The sequence below is a fragment of the Gopherus evgoodei genome, chromosome 6 (assembly GCF_007399415.2).
Source record: "Gopherus evgoodei ecotype Sinaloan lineage chromosome 6, rGopEvg1_v1.p, whole genome shotgun sequence".
Taxonomy (NCBI): domain Eukaryota; kingdom Metazoa; phylum Chordata; order Testudines; family Testudinidae; genus Gopherus; species Gopherus evgoodei.
In genome coordinates, this window is record NC_044327.1 from 32,897,731 (window position 1) to 32,916,560 (window position 18,830).

Below are 18,830 nucleotides of genomic sequence, written 5' to 3' on the forward strand. Positions count from 1 at the left end.
CACAACATCATTCTGAATTTGCAGGTTGTACAGACACGGCCCCAGTTCATCACAACATACATTTCAGAATCTAACTTAATTCTCAGGAATTTCTGTTTTTCTTTCTGCAGACATTAGATTGGGCCAGGATCCTTTTTGTTATCCCCCTCATTGGCTTGTGTTTGGTTTTCAGTGATTTCTAATCTCTTTTCAGAAGTGCTGACCTCTGAATCCAGGTGACCTATCCTGCAAGTTGATGGAAACTTTCAGCTTCCATTTACATTCATTGGGATTGAGGGGTGCTTGTCACCTTGCTATACTCCCCCTCTTCCTGAGTTAGTTAACTAAATGGACATGTTTTCCAGTTTATTTTCTGTTCTTTACATGTCACAGAAGCCTGCAGTTTATTCTATTTAGTTAACCATGTTGCGAAATCACAATATTTGGTGTTTCTCTGAAAGCCACAGTGGTCAGAATCAAGAGATTGCATGAAAACCTCTGATCTTTTTTTTTTTTTTTAAATTAAAGTTTCCAGCCCTGTTGGTTGCAGAGAAAAGTTTTTGAAAAGGTGAAGCAAGTGCATCCGAAGGACTCAGAAGCCAGAAAGCATATGCTCTTCCTCCTCATTCCTCAGATTTATTATTTAAAAGAAATCCCATGATTTTTAGGCCAATTTCAGGATTTTGGAGTGCTTGACTCACGATTTTTGAAAGCTTGCAGTTGGAAATACTGTTCGTACTGTCTCATAAAGCAGAGTTAGTGTTGTTTTTCAGGGTTCTGGCCTGCTCTCTCTTGCACTGAAGCAAGTTGGTTCTGAGAAGTTTATCTGTACTGGGGTGTGGCTCAAAAAACTTTTTTATACTTATTTTGCCATGATACTTTAGGTTTTTCAAAGATTTTAGGCCCCAGCAATATTTGCCCCCCTTCTGTCTGTTCAGTAAATGTCTCAAGATTTGGTTGGCTTTAGTGATTTAAAAGCATTCTGTTGTGCGGCGCTTCAATGGAGTGTGGCTGCTCCTGCTTGCAGCCTCCTGCATTCCCACATTCAGCTTGATTTTAAGCTAGCTAAAACAAATAAAGTAGGGTAATTGTGACACATCTTGCAATTTGCTAGTTCATGTGCACTAGGATGATGATCTCTTCCTGCTGGTCCAGGGAGCTCTGGAAACCATAAGTTATTTTTGCCTTCCCTCCGTAAAGACATCACATTTCAAACAGCTGCATTATCTGGAGAGATGTTATTTACTGTTGTTACATGACATTGCTTAATGTATTGTGAGACAGTTAATAAGTGAAGTCTTAACATGCTTGCCATATTTATAATATGTCCTGTATTAATTCCTGCTCCAGCATAGATTGGCAGAAAAGTGCTGAAACCAATATTGTGGTATGCAAGTTGAGACCTCCAGTGCTAATGATGCATTCATTTCCCTTGCAGGTCGTTTGTATTCGCTCTACGTGGAACGCACTCTCACCAAAGTTGAGCTGTGACACCCGTCCACTCATTTTAAAAACACTGAACGAATTGTTTGGCCTGGTTCCTTCATTAACAGTGAATACAAATGAGTATGAGGTATGTGTCCCAGGTCTAAAGTGTATTTTTTCTCTTAGTGGCAGCTTTAAATGTGTCTGCTCATTTAGGGAAGTTCCAAGTCACTCTCCTGACTTTTATAATTAGTTGTATCTTTGCATTTAAATAGCACTTTGTTTTCAAAGGGCTTTAGAAGCATTAGCTACTTAAACCTTAATAAGTACATACCTGTTAACCTCCCACCACTGCAGAGCTGGACAGGGGCTCCCTTCCCTCAGAATCCTGGACACGTAGTCAGGGATGTTCTCTTTGTGGTACAAATAAAGTTTTGGGGCTTTTTTGAAGTAATATTTTCAGTTGCTCCCTCCTCCCCCTTTTTCCAAATGTGGCCAATGAATAAATGTGAGGATGGTGGCAGCCATTTCCTCTGGTAGTTGAGTGACACAAGGGGTGGCTTTGTCTTATGGCTGCCACAGACTTAGGAATGAATGAAGGATTGAGCTTTTGTCCAGTTGCATGTGTGCCTCTCTGCTCATCCTGATTTTTGTGACAGGGTGTGGAGAAGAACAGGATAGCCATAGAGCTCCACTGAGGTGTACTATCAACAGCACTTGGATACAAATGTGATAGGTACCCTAGGAATACCTCAGATAGATCAGCATGTTGATGATATACAGTTGTGTACCTCTTGCCCTACAAGAGGGTTGTTGGGGATTGGTCCTGCTTTGAGCAAGGGGTTGGACTAGATGACCTCCTGAGGTCCCTTCCAGCCCTGATATGCTATGATTCTATGAAACCTTGTTAGCTCATTCTACACCAGAACAGTGCTTTGGTTCTGCCACTGAGCTGTATCCCTTCCACAGCCCTGGGAAAACAGATGTTTCAGTAGTGGGTGTAGCTTGTCTATAAGAGATGGCTCTCACTTCCTTCGTAGAAGCATAATTCCCAGGCATGTTGCCAGATTAAGCATTTTGGCATTTTTTTTCAACCACTCAGCAGTGTATGGAAAGCCACCTGTGCTTTTGTAACTACTCAACCCTCTTAACAAAACTTTTATCAATCTTTTCCTTTGCTTCTATTTCTTTTCAAATGGAGAGGTTCCACCATTATGCCTTACATTGGCAAGTTGCTGTCCTGTTGCTGTTTTGACCTCTAGACAATAGAACTCTCATCCCTTTGATATCTGTTTAATTCTTTCTCTTCCCACTTTTCTTTTTCATATATGTTGTTTTATTTTAACCGCTGTTAGCCATTTCATAGAGAACCTTTCCACTTTTTGTCCTACTTTGGTGTATCCCCTGTGTTTGGCTTTGGTTCTGAGGTTGGAGAGTGGGTTTTTTTTTTTAATTATACTATTACTTTCATTGTGTTCGATCATGTTTTTTTCTTGTATTAACTTTTACATCCCATCAAAACAAGTCTGAGTGCACTTTGAGCCATTTAATAGGCTAATATGAGGTAGGCAAATTACAGCCCTGGGACCGCATCTGGCTCTTCAGATGTTTTAATCCAGCCCTCAAGTTCCTATCAGGTAACGGGGTCTGGAGCTTGCCTCACTGCAGCCAGGAAGTAGGGTCGGGGGCTTACCCTGCTCTGTGCATGCCGTGGCTCCCAAAAACTGTAGCATGTCTCCTCTCTGGCTCCTGCACGTAGGGGCAGCCGGGGGCTCCATATGCTGCCCCTGCCCCAAGCATCGCCCCCGCAGCTCCCATTGGCTGGGAACTGAAGCCAGTGGGAGTTGTGGGGGTGGTGCTTGTGGATGGGGCAGTGTGCAGAGCTGCCTGGCTGTGCCTCCACGTAAGAGCCGGACAGGGGACATGCTTGAAGTAAGCGCCACCCGAAGCCTGGACTGTGTCCCCCTCCTATGCTCCAACCCCCTGCCCCAGCCCTGATCGCCCTCCAAACCCGTCAGTCCCAGCCCGGAGAACCCTTCTGTACCCGCAACCCCTCATACCCAGCCACATCCTGGAACCTGCACCTTCAGCTGGAGCGCTCACGCCCCACCCCAACCTCCTACCCCAGCCTGGAGCCCCTCCCACACCCTGAACTTATTTCTGGCCCCACCCCAGAGCCCGCACCCCCAGCAGGAGCTCACCCCATCCAACACATCAGCCTCCAATTTTGTGAGCATTCATGGCCTGCCATACAATTTCTATACCCAGATGTGGCCCACGGTCCAAAAAGTTTGCCCACCCTTGGGCTAATAAATCAAAGGATAATCCACCCTGAGTCTCCTGCAGTGACATTTTTTGCTAAACTATTTTTGCTTGTGCATGCACTCTTTCTCTGTTTGCTATTCCATGTAGACAGACTTTAAAAGATGAGAGCCCCCATCCTGCAAATGCAGGCGTTGACTTCACAAGACTACATGCATTCTTAAAGTTAAGCACATACATAAGTGTTTACAGGACTGGAGCCTTGGTTTGTATTTTTATAGAATAATTTCTACCACCTTAAGTATTATAAAGATGGAGATAATTTAAGATACAGTATCTAGATATTTTTACTGCAGCCATCTCCATGGTATCTAAGTGCCTCACTGTAAAAAATCCATAATGCTGAATGTACAGTACATTTTCAATTGCTGATAACTGCTGATAACTCCTTGCTCCAGTTTTATCCATATTACTTAATTAAATAGAAACTGCATAGCCCTATGTGCCTATCTATAACTAAATATTTTTTAAATTTTATAGAAATTTAAAGCTCAAGTTGTCAGCTCACTTTGGAGCCACACTCAGAGCAAGGTAAGTGAGGTGCCAGGAAAATGTTAATTAAGGTGGGCAGTGGGATACATTAAAGATTCCTCTCGTCCCTCTTTGAAGATATTGGTATCAGTGTCATTTATTTATTTATTTTCTGCAATATTTTCTTGCCTGTCAGTGCTGAGTTCTCTCACTGATCTTGGTGTTTGTGAAGGGAGGTAGACTAACAACTTCGGAGATAAATTTTTCTGCTTCTCCTCAGAGCCAGGACAGTGCAGTCAAAACCACTTAAAGCTTCCCCATATTGTCTGCATTTCCCCTATATGTCTTAGCCTTGGCCTGGTGGGGTCCATTCTTAGTGTGAGAGGGTTTCCATTAATAATAGATCTCTCTGTTGAGACTACCAACAAGGGTGTTGATTTTGATAGTGGTTTTTCCCCAATTGTGCTTTATTGCATACAGAAAATAACTGATTGAGTATATGCTTCACAGGAGACTTCATTACATATAACAAAGACATTCATAAGAGTTCAGCACTCAACTGTTAGCCGATAAACTCTCTTAGTTTTAGGGGATAACCAAATGAGTTCTGTCTCCACTATGCAGCAATAATGCCTTCTATGCTTGTAATACTTTTTTCCTAGGATTCCACTGTAGCAATTTCAGCATATAAATCTCTGTCAGAATTTGGTTCTGAAGAACACACCATCCTTCATCTTCCTGAACAGGTAGACATTTTGTATTTTAAAGAGTGAGAGTACGTGCCACTTCTTTAGAAATGAAATGGAAAAGGAAAGAGCAAAACCACAGGAAAGGAGAGTAATACTTGCTCGCTAGCCCAGAGTGTCATAACATTTCTTCCCAGATCTGGACCTTAGCGTCCAAAATATGGGTGTTAGCATGAAAACCTCCAAGCTTAGTTACCAGCTTGGACCTGGTAATTGCTGCCACCAGCCAGGAATTATACAGTGCCTAGCTCACTGTGGTCTCCCAAAACCTTCCCAGGGGACCCCAAGACCCAGATTCCTTGAGTCTCACCACAAAGGGAAATAACCCACTTCCCTTCTCCCTCTTCCCCTCCAGGTGTTCCCTCCCTGGGTTCCTGGAGAGATATACAGATTCAAGCTCCGTGAATCTAAACAAAGGGATTCCACCCTCCCTGCTTCAAGTCCTTGAAACACAAGTACCGAGAGATCTAACATCTCTTCCCCCCTCACCCAGAGGGTATGCAAAGTCAGGCTTAGTAAATCTCACACAAAGAGATTTTCCCCCCTGATTTCTTCCTCCCACCAATTCCCTGGTGAGCTGCAGACTCAATTCCCTGGAGTCCCCACTAAAGAAAAACTCCAACAGGTCTTAAAAAGAAAGCTTTATATAAAAAGAAAGAAAAAGGACATAAAATGGTCTCTGTATTAAGGTGACAATATACAGGGTCAGTTGCTTAAAGGAAAAAATGAATAAACAGCCTTATCCAAAAAGAATACAATTTAACACATTCCAGCAACTACACACATGTAAATACAAAAAAAACCAATATAAACCTATTGTCTTACTATCCTTGTACTTACAACTTACAACTGGAAACAGAAGATTAGAAAGCCTGGAGATAGAAAAATCACTCTCAGAGCCAAGAGGGTAACCGAACCAAGACAAAGAACAAAGAACTCACACCCAAAACTTCCCTCCACCCAGATTTGAAAAAGTCTTGTTTCCTGATTGGTCCTCTGGTCAGGTGTTTGATTCCCTGTGTTAACCCTTTACAGGTAAAAGAACATTAACCCTTAGCTATCTGTTTATGACACAGAGGAACTAACAAACAGCAGAATCAGAAGCAAAATGACCCACCTTAGGGATGTAGCTGGTTGTCACTCCTCAGTAAAAGGGACAGTTACCAGAGAGTGCTGGGATAAGCTCCTGAGAGAGGGAGAATGCTAACTGAACAGTTCAGTGATGCCTTTGTAATCAGAGAGAAGACAAGTTTTATTACTTCATTAATTAGTAAGTGGGGCTACACAGGTGAGAGAGGGTCCTGGATTTGTATCTTTTGTTATTCTGAGAGTGTTTGGGACCAGGCTTTGAATTATAGGGAAGTAGTTAGAAACGCAGACTTTGTTGGAAGTTGTATCAAAATAATAATCCCTGAGCTCATGCTTAATACCAGGGTCTGCTCCAGCTTTTTTGCTGCCCCAAGCAGCAAAGGAAAAAAAAAAAACGGATTGAGCTGCCACCAAAGTGGAAGAGAGGGACTGAAGGGCCCGCTACCAAATTGCCACTGGAGATCCAGGTGTGCTGACCCAATATTGGACGGAGTGCCGCCCCTTTCTACTGGCCGCCCCAGGCACCTGTTTCCTTTGCTGGTACCTGGAGCCAGCCCTGCTTAATACCTCAGTTTGAGACAAACTTGCCTGTTTAGGTAATAGGTGTTTGTTTTGAATCAAGATAAAATGTTTGTCTGTAAAAGCAGCTGCTTTTACAGATAAAATCTTGTCTTCCTGTGTTCCGTATACTTTTAAGGTACTTTTCCTCCTTTTGGGGGGAGGCAGATGGAAAGAAAATCATGTTGTTTGTTTCATGGCTTTAGTGTATGTAAAGGACTGTTTCCTCTTATATTTTACCCCGCAAAATTCCTAACTCAGTACATGTACACAGTGGAAGAGTACATGGAGACTCTCATGTAAGGTTATCTATATGAGAGTATAGGAAGTAATGAGTAATCACTACTACTTTATGGTTCTGGTAAATACTTCTCTATGATTCGATTTCCTACATTATTACATAATTGGCTCCATATGGTGCTATGGCTGTATATCATGAAAATGTAATAAACAGATTTTTTAAGAGAGACCATACTTTATGGTAAATTGTGAAAATTTCAGTGAATATCTGATGAAGAGCTCTGTGTAAGCTCGAAAGCTTGTCTCTCTCACAAGCAGAAGTTGGTCCTATAAGAGATATTACCTCACCCACCTTGTCTCAGGGGTCTTCTACACTGCTGCACTACATTGTCGCAGCTGTCCCATGCCCAGTGAAGACATGTTATACTGATGGGAGAGCACTCTTCTGTTGACATAATTACTGCACCTCAATCAGAGGCAGGAGCCTGGTCATGAGGAGAGCATCTCCTGCAGACATAGCGTGGTCTGGACACTGCTTTAAGTTAATGTAATTTATGTCACTCGGGGGTGTCATTTTCACACCCCTTAGCAACATAACTTACATCAACTTAAGCAGTAGTATAGACCAGCCCTTAGTGAAAACCTGCAAATGAAAAAGGAAGGCATTTTGTCACAAAAGAAGAAGATACAAATTAAGGACAGATCTCTAAATGCTAGTGCAATAGTAATAAATCTCTGTGTGCTGGCACATAGGCAATATCCTGGTAATTGAACCTGGTATAATGTCCCATCAGAAAATGTAGAAGATTAGTAGGTTTGTTTATTTAAAGGCTTAATCAGTTGGAAACGTTGCAGATTTTAGTGTAATGAAAAGAACTAAAAACACTTTTGTTCCTATTAGAAATGTGCTTTATAGGTTGAATATCAATGTAGGCATAAAATATTTTCTTTTCCTGAAATGTTACAGAAGGGTCAGACTAAGTCAAATCCAAGGCCCAGTAGTACTACAGATACTTCCATTCAGTCCACAAATGCCTTGATTATTTTTACCACTAATGATATTTTGGAATTTATATGGCTCACTGCTTTTATAAGCCTACTGTGATCTACATACACTCTTCAGTCTGGTAGAAGAAAGACATTCAGTTGATCAGTTTCAAGACTTAAATTCATTACCCTGGAGGGCATTCCTTACTGAAATAGTGATCCTTATCTTTGTCACACTGGACCTTGAAACTAAACATGGATTAAGAGGCAATGTTTATTTCTATTTTTATTTTTGTTTTATTTTATTGCTGCCTTTGTCATCCTTCAGGCAAGACCAGAAGTTGGTCCATCAGAGGAGATGGACATAAATGAAGAGGAGGAGAAGGAGGTGGACCTTTCTGTTCCTGGCTCTTCATATATCAAACTGTTGTCACTAACTCTTCCTTCTGTTTTGCCAGGTAGAGCACTTTCATAAGTGGAAGCTTCTATACAGCTTTAGAATCTGAGTGATGCCATATGGGTGTAGAGTTCTACCTGTATGAAGAGACTTGTGGGATTGAGACCTTATTTTATTTATCTTCCATACAAATTACATCCTAAAACACTTCACCAATTTAAATAATAGTGACATTAAGAGCTCTTGGCAGTGAATAAAGATGTTTTCAAGGATGTTACTTAAGAATTCTTTTAAATGCTATTCATTTTTCCTCTTTTCTGTAGTTATATAATTGGTTACAAGTTACTATATTTCAAATTCTTGTTCACTAATTATGATATAGGCCTAACATAGAGAACTGAAGGACAACATTTTAAGAAAATTCTGAGTTTTGAACAAAGGTAAAACAGCAGGAAATGCAAAGTTACAGGATTTATAAATGTGTTTGCTTCATGTAAGTTAAACTCTTTGATATTTTTTCCAGATAATGTATTTGTGAAGAGGGTGCATAGTGCTGTGAATAACTTTAAATCAAATCATTAAGTAAACAATATTAAGACATTATGCAGTATAAAACATAGTTAATTAATAAAGGTGTGAATATGAAAAATAAGAGTAACGATAAGCATTAGTGAGACTTAAATAGGTATAAAGAGATACACCCATGGCTGACAGGTTCATTTTGATACCCATACAACTGACTCATCTTAAAAATAACACTTATTTTTAAAATCTTCACTTAATTATAGTGTTAATTATAGCTATCCATTAGAGTCAGCAGTGCAACAGTCACAGGACTGTAAGCTCCTCAGGACAGGAACCATCTCTTTTTATGTGTTTGTACAGTTCCTAGCACAGTGAGGTCCTAGTATATGAATGTGGTCCCTAGATACTACCATAGTATAAATAATAATACATCTTTATGTAATATTTCTTTTATGGGAACTTCTCCCACTTGCATCTGGGGAAGGAGACCATCTTCTGGTCCTCAGGTCCTTTCATTAGGAATCAATTAGGATTGACTGGGACCTGTGTGGACTCTCAAGGAGGTATCAGACTGGAGGATATATGCTGCTTCCATGTAGGGAAGCACTTTTCATACTCTGAATGTAAGGCATTAGTCTGCTTAGGAAACTTTACAGGGAAATCCCAAGTAAGCCATTTAAACTAATGAGAGCAGTGCTTGCTGTCAAAGACACAAAGCTGGGCACGTACATCCTGAGTGACGTTGTTTAGCTTAACAGGAGGCTAGGAAATCTGAAAATAATTTTTTTAAAAGGGCTATTTGTGGAAAAGGGCTATTTGTACTATAGTCAGGGCTATTGACGTGGATGAACAACTCTAGTGATGGAGTAAGATATTGGGTGCCCAAAGCAATGATAGAGATCTCTCAGAGACCACTAAATCTTATGTACAGGTGAGGTTGTGGAACCTGGTATAATTGAACAGCTGTTAGATGTTACCAAGATCATTCACAGTTTCCTTGCTGCTGGCTAAGATGTCAAGCCATGGGAAGGTATAGACCAGCAGTCCCTATTTTCCCTGATGTCCTTGCTAATGGGTACCATGTTGACTGGAGCTTTCAGAGCATGATTTTTACGAGCTCTGGCTGAGATCTCTGTTCTCCTGGGGCTTCTCTGGATGATTCCCTTAACTCAGAACTTTCTCTTCTCACCTTCCCCACCCCTCTCTTCATGGGGGAAATTCTTTCCTAGCCTCCATATGCCACTTCTGGCGGAGATGAATTCTTACTTAAAGAAGAAGAAGAATCATTGATTATTAGGGTTGGAAGGGACCTCAAGATATCATCTAGTCCAACCTCCTGCTCAAAACAGGACCAATCCCCAAATCCCTAAATGGCCCCTTCAAGGATTGAACTCACAACCCTGGATTTAGCAGACCAATGCTCAAACCACTGGTAACTGGAGCTAAAATCCAGAAGTCAAAAGCCAGTTTCCCTCCTGGACTTCATGTTGAATGTGGGATTGTCTTTCCATGAGCCTTCCTCTGCTCTGGAGGGCAAAACTGTCTTTGCTCACAAATAAATCCATTGGGGTTACCTCAGTTACACAGCTGAAAGGAAAAATACTGATAAACCCATATTTTTTTTTGCAACAGAATCATATCACACTTCTTATTTACTCTCTTAGCATCTACATTTGTGTGAGCCAAAGGAAACAGAAATTGGGAAAACTTCACTTCTCTGAGCTCCTTGGGGCCCAGCAACACTGTCAATTTCTGCTGCTAAGCTGTGTTATCTCTGTACTCCCATTGCTGGCATTGTTTCTGTGAGGACAGAAAGAGAATCAGCAATGGGAGTAGAGAGATAATACCGTCTGCACACACACAGCATCAATGTTTTCATTAAACCAATTTCATCCTTGATTGTTATTTGGTGGGTGTCATATGCAGTCTAGAAACTTGTACCTTTAAAAAAAAAAAAGTTTATCAATGTGATGTATGTACATTTTAAAGGACAGCAGTTGAATCCATTTTTTTCTTACTTAGTGGTAGATGTATAGTGCCTGTTTTTCTTCAGGTTTGTACCAGCCTTTAAAGTATGATTCATTATCATTTGCTACAGAATCAGGTGGTCTTTCGTGAAGTTTAGCTAGGTTTCCCTGTTTGGTTTATGCTTGGCATTCTGGATCATTAGGTTGCATTTGTTTGCCATTGTGATTAGAAATAGCAAACTCATTGATAGGCATTTTGAAAGCAATAAGTTCTTTTGTTATAAGTAGTTTTAAAAAAAAGCTTGGATTTAAAGAAATCTATGATTAGACATTGTAATAATGATTAGCCATGGACAGACACCCAGCTGCCTAGGTACACATTTATCTCTAAAATAAGGATCTCTTTTATGACATTTTGTAGTCTTTTTCTCATTATACTGTTAATAAAATAAATAAGAAATGAAAAAGAAGGAAATGCTGCTAAAATAATGGGTACTGACTGAAAATGACCAAAGTAAGGAAGTTCCAGGATAAGATGTGTCTTTCCATTAACTTGTTCCAAAGTACCTCAGGTATTGCCAGGATCTCGGAAGAGTGGGTAAATGCTCTTTCAACCCATATATGCTCCAATTCTTAGGAAACCAGCATTGCATCTGGTTTGGGAACTTATACAACAGAGTTTCAAGAGTAATGTGAAACAGTTGTTATAAATCCTTTAAAACTTGGTCATATAACGAAAGCAATAACGGACTCTTAAATCTATCGGCATTACCAGGTGCTGGTCTAATGTTGGCTTCATGTTGGGATGCAGTTACACTGCACGCATCAACCATAAGGGCTACCTTAATCTAACTTTGAAACCAAGCAATAGCATTACTTTACACTGTTGAACCCAGATAAAATATAAAAATCCCAAGTATGAGAGCATACCACCATATAAACAGTACCTACAACTGTGTTCAGAGTAATTCTAGTACCAGTTGTTTGGTTTTTTTATGGTGAAAAATCCTGTAGGAAAAAAACTCATTTTCAAGGAACATTTTATTTACATTGACAAATGTAAATTTCAGTTTAATTTCTGACTGTCCTGGTTTGTGACTGTTTCATTAGCGTAACAAACAAAGAACACATTGATCAACAGCACTGAGAACAGTTCAGGCTATTTTTCTTCTGAGTTTTAGCATCTGACATCACTTATTCAGAGCTTCCTGAGCTGCAGTTTGAGTGGAGGTGAACGCAGAGTCAGGAAGACTTGCCAGGAGTTCTAAATCCCTGACCTTGGAGCTTTCATCTGAACGTGTAGTTGCTAGTTTAGTTAAGCATAACTGCCCTGAAGCTGTGGTTTTGGGTTTGTTGGGATTTTTTGGCCTCTCTTCAGCCTGTGACCTTTTTCTTCCATCCACTTCCTCCAGCTTTTGAAGAGTTTGTGGCATCACTTGTGAAACAGGAGATGGCCAACATGCCCCGCGGAGTCTATCATTCTGCCCTGAGAGGAGGGGCCACGCGCTCTGATCAAGGAAAGACCGTAGCAGGAGTTCCCAACATCATGCTGAAAATGTATGAGAGGAACAAGCAGCCTGGCCTGAAGCCTGGCCTTGCAGGTGAGCTGCTCCTGTCATTGGTCACATCGCTCCCTTAACTAATGTTTCAAAGTGTATGGTAGTTTTTCTCTGTGTGTGGTGTTAGCCTTGATTCAGAAAATCTTGTCAGGACATGCTTAAGTCCAAACTTTCTCAGGACAATATTTTAGCACATGATTAAAGTTGAGCGTGTGTTTACATATTGTCCTGAATAGCGATGTTTTCCTGAATGAAAATCCCAGAGTGCATCAGTTTAAGCAACAATCATGTACTCTACAACACTAATGTTCCCTTTGCCCTTCTCCCTGCCTCTTCCTCAAAGTCTGAACTCATCCTCTAAGTGATGAATCTTAAAACCCAGCAGCACTGAAACATGAATCATTAAGTGACTCCAGAATGATCTTCCACACTGGTCAGTGTCACAGTCATTTTAAAATGTAACTTTAGAACTATTATATGATCTTTCTTAAAATTTATATTCAGCTGTTGTGCATGAAACTTTTTTTGCTCTATTTAGCAGTATTTTATGTTGATGCACTTATATGTTTTTTTTTAAGCTGGCATGTTGTTATGTTATGACCTTCCAATCCACATGGGCAGAGATGGCAAACCTATCAGTCGTTTTCTGGCTAGCAGAGGACGCAATTTCCAACAGATGTTAATAGCTCTCATTCATGAGGTAAGCATTTTCGGCTTTTCTTCCCTTTTCAGAAATGTTGTGCTGCTTTCTCCTCCCTGCTCCCCACAGAGTCACATTTGCTTTTTTTAATTAGGAAATACTAGCTACAAGCTATGTGATGTTTTAATGCACCATAATTAACTAAAGTTGCTGTGAGGGGCAATTAATGTGAACAGAACGTGTAAATGCATTTAATAAAATACTCTCTTTGCTGAAATGCTCCCTCTGAAAATTGTTGGCGTAAATTGAAACTGACATTCTCCTTTTGCCCCTCCTCCTCTCAGTAGTGGTGCCTAATCAGGCTACAGTGCTCTAGTATGTTGGTGTGTCTGAACAACAATTATGGGATTCCACCATAGGGAGTGACCGCCGCCTCCTCGTTAGGGTAGTAATAACAAAGCATATCTTTTAATTGTTTCCAAGTCCCTGGAATATTATGCTGATGTGGCTGATCCTATGCAGTGAACTTTGGTAAACTAGAGCTGTAATGTTTAAATTTGTGTGGTTTTGGAAAAGGTACAAGAAATGAACATCCAGTTAATCATTACAGAAAATAAGAAAGAGCTTGTTATCAAATTGTACAGGGAGTTTAGAATTATGGCATTAGAGTTGATATGAAAACTGATCTTTGGAAACTGCAGAGACTGGGAAAATAAATAAGTAGCTAGACAAGAGCTTGGGAAATGATGTTTGTTTCCCATTTTTCATGTCAGTTTGAGCATTTACTAGCACAAGTAGACATGTGTTAGGGTATGTCTACACTACGCAATTATTCTGATTTTACGGAAACCGGTTTTTTAAAACAGATTGTATAAAGTCGAGTGCACGCGGCCACACTAAGCACATTAATTCGGCGGTGTGCGTCCATGTACCGAGGCTAGCGTCGATTTTCCTGAGTGTTGCACTGTGGGTAGCTATCCCATAGTTCCCGCAGTCTCCCCTGCCCATTAGAATGCTGGGTTGAGATCCCAGTGCCTGATGAGGCAAAAAACATTGCCGCTGGTGCTTCTGGGTACAGCCTCACCCCTTCCTCCGTGAAAGCAACAGCAGCCAACCGTTTCGCACCTTTTTTCCTGGGTGAACTGTGCAGACGCCATTCCACGGCAAGCATGGACCCTGCTGAGCTCAAGACAGCAGTCATGGACGTTTTAAACACCTTGCGCATTCTCGTGCAGTCAATTCTGAACCGGGACCTGCAAAGCCAGACGAGGAGGCGGCGGCTACGGCAGAGCGGCAACGAGAGTGATGAGTACATGGACACAGAATTCTGTCAAACTGCGGGCCCTGCACTTTGGAGATCCTGCTGGTAATAGGGCAGGTTCTAGCCATTGAATGCCAATTTTGGGCCCGGGAAACAAGCACAGACTGGTGGGACCGCATAATGTTGCAGATGTGGGACAATTCCCAGTGGCTGCGAAACTTTCGCATGCGTTAAGGGCATTTTCATGGAACTTTGTGACTTGCTTTCCCCTCCCCTGAAGCGTCAGAATACCAAGATGAGAGCGGCCCTCACAATTGAGAAGCGAGTGGCAATAGCCCTCTGGAAGCTTAAAATGCCAGACGGCTACCGGTCAGTCGGGAATCAATTTGGAGTGGGAAAATCTACTGTGGGGGCTGCTATGATGCGAGTAGCCAAAGCAATCACTAAGCTGCTGCTACGAAAGGTAGTGACTCTGGGAAATGTGCAGGTCATAGTGGATGGCTTTGCTTCAATGGGATTCCCTAACTGTGGTGGGGCGATAGATGGAATCCATATCCCTATCCTGGCACCGGAGCACCAGGGCGCCCAGTACATAAACCGCAAGGGGTACTTTTCCATGGTGCTGCAAGCACTGGTGGGTCACAAGGGATGTTTCACCAACATCCATGTGGGATGGCCGGGAAGGGTTCATGACGCTCACGTCTTCAGGAACACTACTCTGTTTAAATGGCTGCAGCAAGGGAATTACTTTCCAGACCAGAAAATAACAGTCGGGGATGTTGAAATGCCTGTCGTTCTCCTGGGGGACCCAGCCTATGCCTTGATGCCATGGCTCATGAAGCCATACACAGGCAGCCTGGACAGTAGTCAGGAGCTGTTCAACTACAGGCTGAGCAAGTGCAGAATGGTGGTAGAATGTGCATTTGGCCGTTTAAAGGCGCGCTGACACACACTACTGACTTGCTCAGACCTCAACCAAACCAATGTCCCCTTTGTTATTGCTGTTTGCTGTGTGCTCCACGATCTCTGTGAGAGTAAGGAGGAGACCTTTATGGCGGGGTGGGAGGCTGAGGCAAATCACCTGGCCGTTGATTACGCACAGCCAGACACCAGGGAGATTAGAAGAGCACACCAGAAAACGGTGCACATTAGAGAAGCTTTGAAAACCAGTTTCATCACTGGCCAGGGTACAGTGTGACTGTTCTGTTTGTTTCTCCTTGATAGACCCCCCCCCCCTTGATTGACTCATTCCCTGTTAACTGCCCCCCCTCCCACTTCGATCACAGCTTGCTTTCTAAGGAAATAAAGTCACTATCATTTAAAAATCATGTATTCTTTATGACTTAATTATAAAAAGAGGGAGAGAACTAACAAGGTATCCCGGGTTTGGTTTTGGAGGAGAATAGTAGGGAAGGAAAAGGCCACTAAAAAAAATTTCATAATAATGAGAGCCTTTTGGTTGGGCTGTCCACTGGGGTGGGTGCATGGAACCTACCCCCACGAGTTCTTACTCGTCTGGCAGGTGAGGGAGGCTAAGGAACATGGTGAGGGGTGAGGGTGGTTATACAGGGGTTGCAGTGACACTCTGTAATCCTACTGCTGTTCCTGAAGCTCTACCATACACCAGAGCATGTCAGTTTGATCACACAGCAGCCCCAGAATTGCATCCAGCTACCGCTGATCTTCCTGCCACCACCTCTCATCTCGAGCATCTCTCCTCTCATCTCAAGCATCACTCTTGTCCTCACGTTGGTCCCTCCTGTCCCTCACGTTGGTTCCTCCTGTCCTCACGGTCACTGGCATCTTTCCTGTACTTTTCTACCATGTCCTTCCACTCATTCAGACGAGCTCTTTCATTGCGCGTCACTTCCATGATTTCCGAAAACATTTCTTCTCACGTCTTTTTTTTCCACCGCCTTATCTGAGATAGCCTTCGGGATGGAGTAGGGAGGCTTGAAAAATTTGCAGCTGCATGAGGGAGGGAAAAAAGGGAGAGAAGTATTTAAAAAGATACATTTTAGAGAACAATGGTCATACTCTTTCACGGTGAACACCACTATTCACCTTACATAGCACATGTGTTTTCACTACAAGGTTGCATTTTGCATCTTACTATTGAGTGCCTGCGGCTTTGGTGTTACAGATCACAGACGCAGGTCCAGGCAGCAGAATTCGGCTTGCATGCGGCCATGGTAAGCCATTGTCTTCCGTCTTCTGAAGACTTCATCTATCCAGCACCCTCCTTTCCCAAATAGCAAGCAAAGCCCGTTGAGTTCTGCTTCTTTCATGTTAACGTGCAGCAACAGAAACCACCCCATGGCTGATATCATGGAAGATCAGTGCTAAACACCCCCTTCCTCCCCCCCTTCCCTCACAACCGCGTGGCTGGTAGCAGGGAAGATCCCTGCTAGCCAAGCGCGGAAAAGCTCAGCGCCAATCGTGCCCCCCCCCCCCCCGGTTCCCCCCGCTTGGCTACCTGCAGGGAAGGATTTCTTTTAAGCCACAGGCAAACAGCCCAGTAGGAATGGCCATCTCTGTCCCCTTAATTAAATTCCTGAATTTCAACCAGGTTACCATGAATGATATCGCTCTCCTGAGGATAACACAGCGAGATAAAGAACGGATGTTGCTTGAATGCCAGCAATCACCGAGACCATACGCAGCTAGGCTTTGTCATGCAATGATACCAGATTACTTGCTACATGCATGTCATGGTCAAGTGTCCTACCATGGAAGACGAATAAAGCAGCACTGCCCAGAAACCTTCTGCAAAGGCTTTTGGAGTACCTCCAGGAGAGCTTCATGGAGATGTCCCTGGAGGATTTCCGCTCCGTCCCCAGACATGTTAACACACTTTTACAGTAACTGTACTGGCCGCAAATGCATCCCAAGTCCTCAGGGAAAATTAATCATTAAAAAACGCTTGCTTTTAAACCATGTCTTATATTTACAAGATATACTCACCAGAGGTCGCTTCCATGGCTTCATTGTCTGGGATAGTTGCTTGGGAGGGTAATTCCGTCTGGGTGAGAAAAAGCTCCTGGCTGTTGGGGAGAACGGAGTGCTGTGTGCTCTCTGCAAGCTCGTCCTCCTCTTCCTCCTCATCTTCCCCATCTGCAGAATCCTCAGGCATGGCTGAGATTACCACCCCCACCTCAGAATCCACGGACAGGGGTGGGGTAGTGGTGGCGGACCCCCCTAGAATTGCATGCAGCTCAGCATAGAAGTGGCATGTTTTTGGCCCTGCCCCGGACTTTCCATTTGCTTCTTTGGTTTTCTGGTAGGCTTGTCTAAACTCCCTAACTTTCACACGGCACTGTACTGAGTCCCTGGTATGGCCTCTCTGCATCATGGCCTTGGAAATTTTTTCAAATGTTTTTTCATTTCGTCTGTTGGAATGGAGTTCTGTTAGCATGGAATCCTCTCCCCATACAATGATCAAATCCAGTACCTCCCGTGCAGTCCGTGCTGGAGCTCTTTTTCGATTCTCAGGAGACTGCGTTGTTACCTGTGCTGATGAGCTCTGCATGGTTTCCTGTGCTGGTGAGCTCTCCATGCTGGCCAAACAGGAAATGAAATTCAAAAGTTTGCGGGGCTTTTCCTGTCTACCTGGCCAGTGCATCCGAGTTCAGATGGCTTTCCAGAGTGGTCAGAATGGTGCACTATGAAATAGCTCCCGGAGGACGATACCATCGAATTGCGGCCACACTAACCCTAATCTGACATGGCAATCCCGATTTCAGCGCTACTCCCCTCATCAGGGAGGAGTACAGAAATCGGTTTTAAGAGCTCTTTATATCGATATAAAGGGCTTCGTTGTGTGGACGGGTGCAGCATAAAATCAGTTTAACGCTGCTAAATTCGGTATAAACGTGTAGTGTAGACCAGGCCTATGTCTCTGATTTCAGAGTTCATAAAAGAAAGAAGAGTTAATATGATCAATTTTCTTTACTGGGGAGACTTCTTATGTGCATCTTAGGATGAAGATTCTCTTCACAGGTCATAAATGAGAATGTCAGAATGATACAAGTCTATTCTGTCGTGTGTTAGACAAGCAGGAGAGCATACATGATTATAAAAATACCTTTTGTAAAAAATCTAAGTCTGGGCCCAGAATAGCTCCTCTAGACGTGATGATAACATAGTGATAGATGTACATTTTAAAAGTGCCTTTAGAACAATGCCAAAAACTATTTCTTTATTCATGCAACAGCAACAAAAATGTTCAGAAAACAGAACTATCATGCTTGTTCCCTCTGTCCCTTGTACTGGAAGTAACCATTCTTCCTTATAAAAATAACTGGAAGTTATAATTATAGGTGAAGTTGGTAGTGCCAGCTATGGTGAAGGTTGATCAACACACTCTGTTATAAGAACATGTTTTCGGTTGTTTATATCTTTGCCAAATTTCATCTCTTTGAGCTGAAATTTTCCATGCCAGATGTCTGCATGAGGCTGATTTTTTTTGAAGTTTCAGCTAAACTTGTTTCTAAAGAATGAGATTAGGAATTCGGAAAAAAAAAATTTGCTCATATTTAAATAATGCTTAAACCTGTTTCTTGAGCAGTTCTAGCTGCTCCATGTTTGGAGGCAGGACTTGCAATTTGGCTGGGGATGTTGCCAATTTGGTCAGGGATGTGCCATTAAAAATTGACCAAGTTTTG

The 18,830-nt window shown here is 42.4% G+C and overlaps 1 protein-coding gene across 9 annotated transcripts in view; it reads left to right on the forward strand.

Annotated features, from left to right (window-relative positions):
• The window catches only part of FOCAD (focadhesin), a 221,207-nt gene that overhangs the window by 125,863 nt on the left and 76,514 nt on the right, over positions 1–18,830 (forward strand). For all 9 annotated transcript variants that reach the window (XM_030567748.1, XM_030567746.1, XM_030567747.1 and 6 more), the window contains 6 exons: positions 1,418–1,552; positions 4,207–4,257; positions 4,860–4,943; positions 8,146–8,275; positions 12,119–12,307; positions 12,844–12,965. In XM_030567748.1, the coding sequence (XP_030423608.1) occupies positions 1,418–1,552; positions 4,207–4,257; positions 4,860–4,943; positions 8,146–8,275; positions 12,119–12,307; positions 12,844–12,965 (711 nt within the window). The remainder of the gene's footprint in view (positions 1–1,417; positions 1,553–4,206; positions 4,258–4,859; positions 4,944–8,145; positions 8,276–12,118; positions 12,308–12,843; positions 12,966–18,830) is intronic.